Raw genomic sequence first — 13,846 nt, forward strand, 5'->3', positions numbered from 1 at the left:
CACTGTAGATGGTGACTGCAGCCATGAAATTAAGACACTTGCTCCTTGGAAGAAAAGCAGTGACATCACTTTGCCGACAAAGGTCCATATAGTCAAAGCTATGGTTTTTCCAGTAGTCATGTATACATGTGACAGTTGGACCATAAAGAAGGCTGCACGCTGAAGAATTGATTCTATGGTGCTGGAGAAGACTTTTGAGAGTCCCTTGGGCTACAAGATCAAATCAGTCAATCCTAAAGGAAATCAACCCTGAATATTCATTGGAAGCACTGATGCTGAAATTGAAGCTCTTCCTGAATGGCCACCTGAATGCAAAGAGCGGATTCATTGGAATCAGCTCCACCTGAATGGCCACCTGATTCATTGGATGGTCTGATTCATTTAATGGCCACCTGATTCATTGGAATCAGCTCCACCTGAATGGCCACCTGAATGTGAAGAGCTGATTCACTGGAAGAGACCCTGATGCTGGGGAAGACTGAAGGCAGGAATAGAAAGGGACAACAGAAGATGAGATGGCTGGATGGCATCACCAACCTAATGGACTTGAGTTTGAGTGAACTCTGGGAGATAGTGAAGGACAGGGAAGTCTATGGTGCTGCAGTTCATGGGTTCGCAGAGTCAGATATGACTGAGTGACTGAACAACAAATAACAACAATGGCTACAGGTAGGTTTATAGATTTGATGGCAGGAAATAGTTATTGTTTCAGTACTTCTATTTTCTATAATGTGGAAGGCAAGATCATTTACTGGCAGGAACAGGAAGGTTTCTAACATTTCACTTTTGAAGGACCCTGAGATTTTTAGGGCCATTTTATGCATTCCTGTTTAATGATCACTTTATTTTGTATCTTCCTGCTTCTGTAAACTCTTTGGAATACCTAGAGTAGAAACACAGTTCATTCCATGGAATTCTAGATATACTTTCAACAAAAATTAAATTTAATATCTGGATAGAATATTTTCTCAACACTGTATAGATAAATGGTGTCTATAACTAGGGACCTATAATAATAATAAACTACCAGTCTATAATAAATTGGCAGTCAGTCAAAAGTATCTGTAATTGTATTATTCGGTTAATGGGGCTTATTTTTACTGTGATTAGTAGAAAAGATTTTTATGCTTTCTGGTAGCCATATCATTATCTCATTTAATTTTCACAACTCCCCTGTGAGGAATGGATATTATTATTCCCACTTTACATCTGAGAGACCAGGCTTTAAATAATTCAAATCCAACCTAGTTAACCAGGACTAGCAGTGCTTTCCTCTGTACTTTAAAGGCTGGAATTACTTAACTTTTGTATTACATTATTATATTTTCTTCCATTTTTCCAGTTTATAAAATGTGATGGCTTTATGTGTATTGTTAAAACAAATAATATATACTCTGTATAAAATTATTAGAGTATTTTACATAGAATAGATTTTTGTTCAGTCTTTAATAGTTAAAATTGCCCACTTAAAAAAATTATAAAAATTATCTAATTTATTTTCACATAATGTACATTTTATATATTAATCTATGAATTTAATATATGTATTTTGTATTTTTTATGAAATGAATATTTTAGAGACTGGTGAGTGAGATTAGGAAAAAGATTTAAGGTTAGAGAAGCAAACTTTGGCTAGACAATATAGCCGAAGTGCTGGGATACAAAAGCAAGAAATTTTTTTTTCCTTTTTAGCCCCACCATGTGGTTTGCGGGATCTTAGTTCCCCAATCAGGGATTGAACTCGGGCCACAGCAGTGAAACATTGCTTCCTAACCACTGGACGGCCAGGGAATTCCCAAGAAATATTCTTAGTGGTGATCTAATTGTAGACTGTCAGGAACAAATGAACCTAAAGTATTCAGTACAACATGGATATATGCTTTGCTATTTTACACTGCAGTTATGTCAAGGAACTGTTAAGTAATAACCAGCATTGTTGTCAGTGGACCAGTTATAGACTTTTTTGATAAATGTCAACATCTAAAAGAGGAAGAAATTGAGGCTGGTGTCCATAAGAAGATAGGTTAGATATGCAAGAACTACCCGTTTAATTAAAACTTTTAAATATTCTTGTGCTATGGATAGTAATAGCTTTCATAAAAACCCTCCTAGAATCTAAGCGACTGAACTGAACTGAACTGAAAGTGTCATTTGGAGACAATTATTGATAAGATTATAGTTCCTTCCCAACAAACACCCAATCTAATATACTACCTACATAGAATAAACTGTAAAACTTATCTATTGTATAATATGTTGAAATGCATTGTGATAAGTATTAAACAAAAGAGTCAGACTTGTTCAGTGGAAAATTAAGTTTTTACTCTTAAATTTTCCTAAAACAAGGTAGACCCTAACTGGGTATTAAAAATAGGTCAAGCTTGAAATGTATTGGTCGAGATAAGTAAACAAAGATAATTCAGTGTATGAAGTGCTGTAATAGTGTTAAGTCCAGAATTCTGTGGAATCACAGAAAAGGAGGACCTGATACCAGAGTAAGGTGGGATCATTACTATCCATGATATGAATCCTCAATCACTTAGCATAGTGCTGAGTATCTGGCAGGCACTTAATATTTGATAAATTAGAATATAGCCTGATTTTTAAAAAAATGATCCTGGACTTAATTTTTGCTTAAAATAGTATCTTTAAACTTTATACCAAAATGTTTTTCTTTATAAATACTTTTCATGTTGCTGTAGTCATTTCAGTGACTTTATAAATTAATCAATGTCTACAGCTGATTCTTTTGTTTTTTTTTCAAGAAAATGTAGAAATATTTTAATTTACATATCATATTACAATGAATCAACATGGAGTCAAAATCCACAATTACACATTCCTAAAAATTCTGACCATCAATCTCAGAATAATCAGTTTCTGTACAAAGATTTACACATAGTTTTTCCTCAGTGTGCTGCAGAGTTCAAAGGTTCTGCTCGAATATTCCCCAAATCAAGTGCAGAATCTGTCTCTTCATCAATTTCTCCAATGACTGCAACATTGTTGCCTCTTACGATGTATAACCCTAGTACCACTTGTACTACTCCCTGTGAAGAGCTGAACACTTGTTCATGGCTTTCATCCAGTATCAAATTAATGGTCTGGTCAAAACCTTTCAGTGTTCCCTTAAAAAAATAAAACCGTGACTGCTCTCTTGATTAAGAAGGAAGCAAGGCCACTGGCCTTAGGCTTTGGAGTCAAATCCAGTTTAAATCCCAGTTTGGTTCTGCCACATACATTCATATGACTCTAGGAAGTGACTCTTTTTCTGATCCAGGTTCTTAGCTTAGAATGCAGGGCTAGTTCTTCTTCACAGAGTTGTACACAATCATTCTCCCATCAGAAGTAATGACAGCAACAGTTCGGTTGATGTAGTTCTCCAAGGCGGACGTCACGATACACGACCTGGCAACTGCAGACACAACAGCCCGGGCGACCAAATGAGCTAGAAAAAGCTACAGCTGATTCTCGAATGTAACTGCTATTAGACAATAGGAAAGACTTTGTACTCTAGGAAGAGCTGTGTCTCACAGTGCTGGACACATGAATAAATGTTCAAGAGTAACTACTTAGGTTTTTTTTTTTTTAAGCTTCAGAATTTATTCAGTAATTTTGCTACATGTACCACAAGATTCTTTAAAGGAATTTCTTATTATTAAGATTGTGCATAAGTGAAAACTTTAAAAGTATGATTCTTGTGCAATTATAAACACTATATTAACCAGTGGGAACTCTAAGTAACTGAAAGTCTTGTCCTTGGCAAATCTGAAGAAAAAATTGCTTACAAGCATTATACTAGGGACCCTTTACGTATGATTGGAATTAGAACTGATGCATATGAACAGTTAGAGATCAATGCTAAATTCTATGATAATGACTGTAAATACATTATGAATACATTGATTCAATAAATATTAGACTCCAGCTTTATGATACAGCCTACAGTAGACTTCCCTGATGGCTCAGACGGTAAAGCATCTGTCTACAATGCGGGAGACCTGGGTTCGATCCCTGGGTTGGGAAGATCACCTTGAGAAGGAAATGTCAGTCCACTCCAGTACAATTGCCTGGAAAATCCCATGGACAGAGGAGCCTGGTAGGCTACAGTCTATGGGGTCGCAAAGAGTTGGACATGACTGAGCGATTTCACTTTCACAGTATGCCAAGAGATAGATTATATAGTCTGGAGAACAAGGAGGAAAACATAATCGTTGTATAGTATGATTCAGTGCTACAATAAAAAAAGTACAAAGTACCATTAGTGTATAAATTAAGAGCAGCAATGGTGCAGAGAGGGAAAAATTGATATGGATTGCATTAGTGATATAGGCTTAATTTTTTTAAGAAATAGGCATTATTATATAATTTAATTGTACTATGTCTTGTTATTTGATGTATTTTTTAGGGATTTATTGTCTAGTATTTTCTGTTTTGTGAAAGGAGATTAAAAAACCCCAAGCAGCTGTTTATAAGTTATGAATTAGTTGAGACGCCAAGAGCTCCTAATTCTCATTATACTATGGTGTAGCAATTATAAACTATATTCAAAGTCAAGTGGATATAACTCAGTGAGCAAGTAAGTTGTCTTCTTGGTCTGCTATTTAGTATGTCATGCAGTAGGATGACATAACATGAAATTAGTAGGAATAATTATATTTTAAACAGATTATAGAATTTCTTCTAAATTATAAATTTTTTAAACTAGTTTTAATCAACTTAACAGTCCTTTTTCTTATTTCTTATTAAGGGTCTACTATATTTGTTGGTAACAGACCAAGGATTTCTCACTGAAGAAAAAGTTGTTTGGGAAAGCCTACACAATGTTGATGGTGATGGAAATTTCTGTGACTCAGAATTTCATCTGCGGCCTCCTTCGGATCCTGAAACTGTATACAGAGGACAACAAGATCAGATAGATCAGGTAAATATGTTGTTTTATCTTCATATTGTTTTATTGATAAGTGCTCATTCCTTTCAAATATGAACTTATTCAGAATTTTGAACTAAAAATGTGTTAATTAATATATCAATACTTGTGAAATTCTGATACTTCCTCAATAGGTAAATGATTATTCTACATTAATTGTACACTTTGGTTCAGAAGGCCTAATTATATTGAACTGTGAAGGTCGTGGTAAAGAGTTTTGAATTTTATTCTAATTGTAGGAGGGAAGATATGCTAGGTATTAAACATGGAAGTGACAATGATCTACTTTACCTTTTTTTTAAAGTGAGGTAACATTAGTTTATAACATTGGATGTTTCATATGTACCACAGTATATTTCTACTTCTGTAAAAAATATGGAATGCTTCACAAATTTGTATGTCATCCTTTCATAGGGGCCATGTTAATCTTCTCTGTGTCGTTCCAATTTTAGAATATATGCTGCTGAAGGAATCACTGCTTTACCTTTTTAAAAACCTGCTATGTGGCAAATGCATAGGAAGGACACTGGTGTAAGCGACTAGCAATTTGCTTAGCCTTAGAGGTAGAGACGAAAAGATGAGTACATATTTGAGATCTATTTTGGTTAGTCAGAAAAAAGTAGAACAGAGAGCGTCTTCAGGATTGCATGCACTGGGTAAAGAATAGGGGCTATTCTAAGCTTTAAAATCCAATGTAAGGAAGAACAGACACTTTTACAGCGGGAGCTGCACTGCTGGTAGAATTCTTATTTAGAACTGAGATAGATGAAATTTTTGCTTGTTGGCGGGTAGGCTTAGAGCCACAATTGTGTTTATTACTAGAAGTCTAACAGTGATATGACATTTTCTTTAACTGAGGCGGAAATATGGTTATGTTAAACAGTTGGCACATGTTTTGCTGATAACAATTTAAGTGCATAGAGACTGTGTTCATTTAACCAGTATTCATTGAGCAGTTGTATTGAACACTGTCACTATGTCCTGGGGACACAAAGATAAATCATTCTGTCCTGTTCTCAGAGATTCAGCAGTCAGTTGGGGAGGCAGGTATTTTACCAACTATTATATAAGTTCTGTAATGGCAGTTTGAATAGCAAGCTGTGAATGGACAAAAGAATACTTGATTCAAACAAATGCTAATCTCTCTAGGACTCTCAACTTTGCTTTGACAAACAGCCATAGTAATCCATACTCATTTTCCTCCAGAAGATATACAGGGGCATTGTTTTTAAATGTTATTTAAGAGAAATATACAAGACTTTTAAACCACTGTATATAAAAAATACTGGCACAGAGGGATTGTAGTAAAGCAGTAGATTGCCACAGCAATCTAGTCATAAGATCTTGAGAATATACGTATGATATTGTTTTAGTTCAGTCGCTCAGTCGTGTCCGACTCTCCGCAACCCCATGAATCACAGCACGCCAGGCCTCCCTGTCCATCACCAACTCCCGGAGTTCACTCAAACTCATGTCCACAGAGTCGGTGATGCCATCCAGCCATCTCATTCGCTGTCGTCCCCTTCTCCTCCTGCCCCCAACCTTTCCCAGCATCAGAGTCTTTTCCAGTGAGTCAACTCGTCGCATGAGGTGGCCAAAGTATTGCAGTTTCAGCTTCAGCATCAGTCCTTCCAATGAACACCCAGGATTGATCTCCTTTAGAATGGACTGGTTGGATCTCCTTGCAGTACAAGGGACTCTCAAGAGTCTTCTCCAGCATCACAGCTGAAAAGCATCAATTCTTCGGCAATCAGCTTTTCTCACAGTCCAACTCTCACATCCATACGTGACCACGAGAAAAACCATAGCCTTGACTAGACGGACTTTTATAGGCAAAGTAATGTCTCTGCTTTTTAATATACTGTCAAGGTTGGTCATAACTTTCCTTCCAAGGAGTAAGCGTCTTTTAATTTCATGGCTGCAATCAGCATCTGCAGTGATTTTGGAGCCCCCAAAAATAAAGTCTGACACTGTTTCCACTGTTTTTCCATCTATTTCCCATGAAGTGATGGGACCAGATGCCATGATCTTTGTTTTCTGAATGTTGAGCTTCAAGTCAACCTTTTCACTCTCCTCTTTCACTTTCATCAAGAGGCTTTTTAGTTCCTCTTCACTTTCTGCCATAAGGGTGGTGTCATCTGCATATCTGAGGTGATTGATATTTCTCCCGGCAATCTTGATTCCAGCTTGTGCTTCTTCCAGCCCAGCGTTCCTCATGATGTACTCTGCATATCAGTTAAATAAGCAAGGTGACAATATACAGCCTTGATGTACTCCTTTTCCTATTTGGAACCAGTCTGTTGTTCCATGTACAGTTCTAACTGTTGCTTCCTGACCTGCATACAGGTTTCTCAAGAGGCAGGTCAGGTGGTCTGGTATTCCCATCTCTTTCAGAATGTTCCACAGTTTATTGTGATCGACACAGTCAAAGGCTTTGGCATAGTCAATGAAGCAGAAATAGATGTTTTTCTGGAACTCTCTTGCTTTCTCCATGATCCAGCAGATGTTGGCAATTTGATCTCTGGTGCCTCTGCCTTTTCTAAAACCTGCTTGAACATCTGGGAGTTCACGGTTCACATATTGCTGAAGCCTGGCTTGGAGAATTTTGAGCATGACTTTACTAGCGTGTGAGATGAGTGCAATTGCGCGGTAGTTTGAGCATTCTTTGGCTTTGCCTTTCTTTGGGATTGGAATGAAGACTGACCTTTTCCAGTCCTGTGGCCACTGCTGAGTTTTCCAAATTTGCTGGCATATTGAGTGCAGCACTTTCACAGCATCATCTTTCAAGATTTGAAATAGCTCAACTGGAATTCCATCACCTCCAATAGCTTTGTTCGTAGTGATGCTTTCTAAGGCCCACTTGACTTCACATTCCAACATGTCTGGCTCTAGGTCAGTGATCACGTTATTGTGACTATCTTGGTCGTGAAGATCTTTTTTGTACTGTTCTTCTGTGTATTCTTGCCACCTCTTCTTAATATCTTCTGCTTCTGTTAGGTCCGTACCATTTCTGTCCTTTATCGAGCCCATCTTTGCATGAAACGTTCCCTTGGAATCTCTAATTTTCTTGAGAAATTATTCTGTTGTTTTCCTCTATTTCTTTGCATTGATCACTGAGGAAGGCTTTCTTATCTCTCCTTGCTAGTCTTTGGAACTCTGCATTCAGATGCTTATATCTTCCCAGGCAAATTTGGCCTTGGAGCACAGAATGAAGCAGGGTAAAGGCTATTAGAGTTTTGCCAAGAGAACGCACTGGTCATAGCAAACACCCTCTTCCAACAACACAAGAGAAGACTCTACACATGGACATCACCAGATGGTCAACACCGAAATCAGATTGATTATATTCTTTGCAGCCAAAGATGGAGAAGCTCTATACAGTTAGCAAAAACAAGACCAGGAGCTGACTGTGGCTCAGATCATGAACTCCTTATTGCCAAATTCAGACTTAAATTGAAGAAAGTAGGGAAAAGCACTAGACCATTCAGATATGACCTCAATCAAATCCCTTATGATTATACAGTGGAAGTGAGAAATAGATTTAAGGGACTAGATCTGATAGATAGAGTGCCTGATGAACTCTGGACAGAGGTTCGTGACATTGTACAGGAGACAGGGACCAAGACCATCCCCATGGAAAAGAAATGCAAAAAAAAAAAATGATATTGTTTGCAAAGTAGCAAAGAAGGGGGTTTTTGCTGATGGTCCAGTGGCTAAGATTTCACGGTCCCAAGACAGGGGACCCAGGTTCAATCCCTGCTTAGGGGACTAGATCCCACATGCTGCTACTAAGAGTTCACATGCCACAACTGAAAAATGATCCTGCATGTCAGATCGAAGATCCCATGTGTGTCAACTGAAGATCTCCCTTGCCACAACTAGGACCCAGTGCAGCCAAATAAGTGAATAAATAAAAATAAATATTTTTTTTAAGAATCAAAGACTTGGCAAAGAGTGGAGTTTGAAGAATCGAGGAGAAAAATTTGAAGGACAATTCCTTGATGCCTCTAAGATGATCATGCTAGATAGTACAAGGTGTTCACAGGCAACAACCTTTTACATATCTTCTGTCATTATTAATAAATCTCTTACTTTGAGAGTGTGCTGGGGAAGGTGCACAGAATAGTCGAGTTTCATTCAGCACTAATTTGTAATAAAAGTGGATATTAAGATTAAGTAATTGAATATGATTGTTTGATGGACAGCTACATTGGCTTTAAAAATTGTCTTTGGAAGACTATTTAATAAATAATTTGGGTCTGTGTTTACAATTTTTTAAAACAGAAGACTTTTATAACATTAAATAGAAAAGAAAACAGATTATGATAGTTTCAGGAGTTGGAAGATGTCTTTGAATCCGTATGTGAATATAGAAAAAATCAAGGTGAATTATATATTAATTGTTAACAATAGTTGACTCTGTGATGATGATATGGTAATCTTAAGTTTCCTGTTTATGCTTTCTATTTTGTATCAATTTTCTATAGACATGTGCTTCTCTCTTTTATAAACTTTCTTGAATGCATTATATACTGCTTCTAGAAAGAATTTTGAATGAATTTTTAAAATATTGATAACAATGGGAGTATTGCTGAAATAATACTATTTCCCAAACAGAAATAGTAAACTTTTATTTTTATATTTAACATCTAGTATGTTTTTAGAAAGCCATTTTCATAGATTTGTAGATATAATCTCTGTATTTATACACATTAGTTCTTGGGTAAAATTTCACAGCTAAAGATGGTTATCATTTAATTTCTTAGGACTATCTTATGGCTTTATCTTTACAACAAGAACAGCAGAGCCAAGAGATCAATTGGGAACAAATACCTGAAGGAATCAGTGATTTGGAACTAGCAAAGAAACTCCAAGAAGAGGAGGATCGACGAGCTTCTCAATATTACCAGGAACAGGAACAAGCTGCAGCAGCTGCTGCTTCTACTTCTGCTTCTGCTTCTACACAGGCCCCGGTAAAGACTAGTGTTCTGACTCTTAAATATAAGGGTCATTTTAGCAATAAAGACATGTGTGCTGAGATCAAAACTTTTAAGTTAGATATTGACTCTGTTAGCATTTTAGCATCCATGGGTTTTATGACACAGTCCTAAGTTTGTGATTATCTTAATATATTTCTAATTTAGTTAAATTTATTTTTTCTGAGGTTTTGATGGCAAGATTTTCTAAATTAAATTCTTAATAGCGTCATACAATATAAACCAATTTGAACAAATCTTTCCTATCAATTAGAAGGCAGTATGAGGTACTGCTGGAAAGAATGTGGACTTTGGAGCCAGATAAATGTGGATTTGCATTTTCTGCTTCTGTCTCTCCTTACTCGGTACACCATGGACAAAGTCCTCTACCTCTCTTAGCCTCATTTTCCCTATTTGTAAAGTAGAAGATAATACTTAACTCTTAGGTTTGTGGTTAAGAACAAATAATGTTAACACTTAATCCAATGTCTAACATGTGCTGAGTATTCAACAAAGGTTATTAACACTTTCTACTTTTCCCTTTTCCCAGTTAAATGTTGTAAGCACTGGAAATGTGACTAGGGTGTTTCTATTAGTTAAATCTCATTAAATGAAAAAAATATTCTCTTTCTTTTATGTTTAACTGTACCATGCTACAACTGTTCCTTTGATTTACGTGTACTAGGAAGCATGATGTCTTTTAAGTTATGATGAAACTTTAAATATAGAGATCTCTATTAACATAGGTATAACATTTCTATTTCTAGCTCAAATATTGATTACTCCAAGCTTAAAAGTTAAAACCTACCATGTTATGGTTAACTTTTCACTGAAGTTCTCTCATTGCACAGAATACACATTTCACACCGAGTCCTCAGTTTCTTTTTCCCTCCTTTTAAAATCTGTTTGTTATAGTATGTGTAATAAAATCTTGGAGAACTACTATAGTTTGCCAAAAAGGTGTCACTTTCTTTAACTTTCCCAAACTTTAATATAAATTGTCTTGAATTTGAGTCTTCAGGCAAGATAATGCTACATGTTATTTATTGTTTATTTACTTACAATGATGGATACATTAATTATATCTATTCTGAATGATAGAGGCAATTATGCAGGTACCATATAACATTAAAAATTTATATACCAGTAGCCTTTTTTCCATTAATGATTCTTTTCACTCTCATGGTTTTTCTTTCTAGGTAACTCTGCTTAAGCATCTTAGAAAAATTGTGATAATTTCTTCCTGTTTATTTTCCTTAAAGCAAAGCCAGCCAGCACAAGCCTCTCCGTCAAGTGGCAGACAATCTGGAAACGGTGAACGTAAACGAAAGGAACCACGAGAAAAAGATAAAGAAAAGGAAAAGGAGAAAAATAGCTGTGTCATTTTGTAACAAGTGTGGATTCTGTTGGAGCCATCTATATGTCTTCAGAAACAACCATAGGAGGAAAGGAAGAAAAACCGATAAATACCGTCTGTGCCTGATTTCCCAATGGATTTTGTTCATGTTTATCAGGGGAAAGGGTGTTACTTAATTACAATCAGACTTTTTAAAAATCACACAGTACACTCTTTATGAGCTGGAGTTTCATGTTACAAGTTGGAAATGCTGTGTTGTTATTTATGAAAAATAATGCAATTGTAGCCAAATAAGTAAATAACAGCAAATTTTGTGTCATAGTGACATTCATAACTCATATCAGTTAGTAAGCTGTTTCATCTTCTGTTCTAACAATGAATAGAGATCATTGATTTTGTCTGATTCCTTCCTCAAATCTAAATATTAGCACAATAGTTTCTGAAATTAATTTTTACAATGTTAAATTATGATCTAACCCATGAGAAACCAGGGATTTAATATAGATTTAAAAAGAAAAAAAAGACAAAAATAATAAGAATAAATAACCTTCAGTTGTATATTGGACTAGTTCAGCCCTTGAACAGCTTTACCTTTCTTTAGGAATGTACATTTTAGATATACCTTGAGAAAATGATAATGGAACTTGGATTTAATTTAGATAGAAAAAAAATAAAGATTTGTATTTCTTTTCCAGTAACAAAATTACATTACACTAATACTCATCAAAATCAGATCTTAATAACTTTGTAGTGTTGTAAAATTTTGAGGAGTTTTAAAATCTTTAATATAGGTTACTTGGACCACAGTTACTATTTATTCAGTGTGACAAGTGAGTATAAAGAGGAAACCACAGTGGATGCTAGCCCTTGTAAATATAGGGATGTGCAAAAAGAGATAGTTCAGTGTCTACCTTTTTCTATAATTACCTTGAACCTTAAAATTTAAATCATGTTTATTTTGTAGAAAATTAAGTATACTTATTAAATTAAAAAAAAGCACATTTCTGAAAGGATGTTAGACAGAGATAATCTCTGAGTCTAGTGGAAAAGCATTATTAAAAATCTGTTTGATGATAGATAAGAATTTGGAGGAATTTATGTAGAAACAATCAGATTTTTCTAACTTATGAGAACCAAATAACCTATAACATCTTATAGTGTTTCTAGGATTCAGAAAGAATATTTATTGAACTTTATTATGAGGCAACACATATTTTCCTGTATTTCTATAGTTTGGAAAACTATCCTTGATAGTCCTTTTTATATGCTTTATATTTAAAAGTTTGTTTTAGTCATTTTTGAAAGACTATTTGCTGCTGTAAGTAGTTATGTGATTTACATTCTAAGCCTCAGTAAATTTGTCTGTTCAAGAGCATCTTAATTTAACCTGAGCATCCACTTAGAAAATGCTTTTTGTGGTCTGGGGGGACGAAAGACTACAAAAAAAAAACGTCGTCTTGATTTCTTAAGCTATGTCCGTAACATTCTTTGTGATCCAAGACCAGTTGTAGGATAAATTTGTATGTAAAAAGTAAAGTCTTATTTATGGATGAAGTTATTCTAAGGGAAATATTCAGGGTCAAGCTGTATCTTTCATGTCCGCCTGTATCGCATGTCTCTTTATGTTATACCATTTGTTATTCCTTCAAATTTCACATGCTAGCATGATAAGTCATCAGAGAACCTGTTTGGTTTATAAAACTTTCATACAAAATATTTGGTGAACCACTTGACCGTAACCCAGAATATGCATATATTGCTCAAGTAATCAGATATAAGATGTACTACACAGTTCTCTATTAGCTCAAACAAGTTGATTTTTAGGCCAAGTTTATTCTTGATATCACTCTGTTGGTTAAAGGAGGAAACACAGATAGTAGTGTTGGTGCATTATATTTTATTAAGAAACAAAACAATAAATCCTGAGAAATTTTTAAAAACGTATTTGAGGCATACTTTTCCGTAATTATATTCTTAACTATTCATTGCCCTTGAAAAACATATGTGTAGAAGTTATTCCTCTGTTAGTTGTTACTGTCTTCCTAATTTGTTCCAAAGACAACACTCCATTCTGCATTCCCACTGAAGGAAAAAATATTCACTCAAAACCAGCAGTGCTGCTATCAGAGAAATAAATGTCAATGTATACTTACAAGAAATAAGTAAGAAATTTAATGTGCTTATTAATTCAGCCTTTTTCTATATAATATTTCCCAGTTGGGCTTTCTTACATTCCTGGAATTCAGTTTGGTACACCAAGAGTAACAATGATAAAATGTTTACTTTGAATACTGTGGGGGAAAAATTAAATGTTTAATTCTGTTAAAAAATTTTCTTAGAGATCTGGTTTTGCATCCTTGAAAGTAAAAAAGAATTTAGAACGATTATGTTTTTATTTTGCTCAAGTCAACAAATTACATATTCAGATATTTCATTGTTGGTTTGGGTATATTGGAATTTGATGGTGGTGTATTAGTCTTTCCTTCACAGTATTTTGTAATGCTTGAAAATTGTTACATGTATAAGACTAGCAGAAATTAGAACTTAAACATTTTTGTTTTTAAGATTTATAGGCTAGATTAG

The 13,846-nt window shown here is 35.1% G+C and overlaps 2 protein-coding genes and 1 non-coding gene across 4 annotated transcripts in view; 1 reads left to right on the forward strand and 2 right to left on the reverse strand.

The window, feature by feature from the left end:
* Positions 1-13,207, forward strand: part of MINDY2 (MINDY lysine 48 deubiquitinase 2) — a 76,580-nt gene extending 63,373 nt beyond the window's left edge. For both annotated transcript variants that reach the window (XM_055435609.2, XM_055435608.2), the window contains 3 exons: positions 4,751-4,924; positions 9,697-9,903; positions 11,169-13,207. In XM_055435609.2, coding sequence (XP_055291584.2) covers positions 4,751-4,924; positions 9,697-9,903; positions 11,169-11,297 — 510 coding nt within the window. In that variant the 3' untranslated portion in view covers positions 11,298-13,207. The remainder of the gene's footprint in view (positions 1-4,750; positions 4,925-9,696; positions 9,904-11,168) is intronic.
* Positions 2,910-4,262, reverse strand: LOC148776450 (U6 snRNA-associated Sm-like protein LSm8). The gene is made up of 3 exons (XM_088839874.1): positions 4,253-4,262; positions 3,318-3,415; positions 2,910-3,128 (listed from the first exon to the last, which is right to left on the reverse strand). The coding sequence occupies exons 1-3, from the start codon at positions 4,260-4,262 to the stop codon at positions 2,910-2,912; spliced, it is 327 nt and encodes a 108-aa protein (XP_088696000.1).
* LOC129563672 (U6 spliceosomal RNA) lies at positions 5,300-5,406 on the reverse strand. The gene has a single exon (XR_008687412.1). It is a non-coding gene; the product is annotated as a U6 spliceosomal RNA (small nuclear RNA).
* Positions 13,208-13,846: the final 639 nt, after the last annotated feature.

The sequence above is a fragment of the Moschus berezovskii genome, chromosome 9 (genome assembly GCF_049115385.1).
Source record: "Moschus berezovskii isolate FMDL1 chromosome 9, NW_MosBer_1.0, whole genome shotgun sequence".
Classification (NCBI taxonomy): domain Eukaryota; kingdom Metazoa; phylum Chordata; class Mammalia; order Artiodactyla; family Moschidae; genus Moschus; species Moschus berezovskii.

Excerpts from the sequence above, each read along its gene's own strand:
- LOC148776450 (XM_088839874.1), bottom strand. Across the intron at positions 3,129-3,317 it reads GAATGATTGTGTACAACTCT|GGAACACTGAAAGGTTTTGA; the intron begins GTGAAGAAGAAC and ends TATTTTTTTAAG.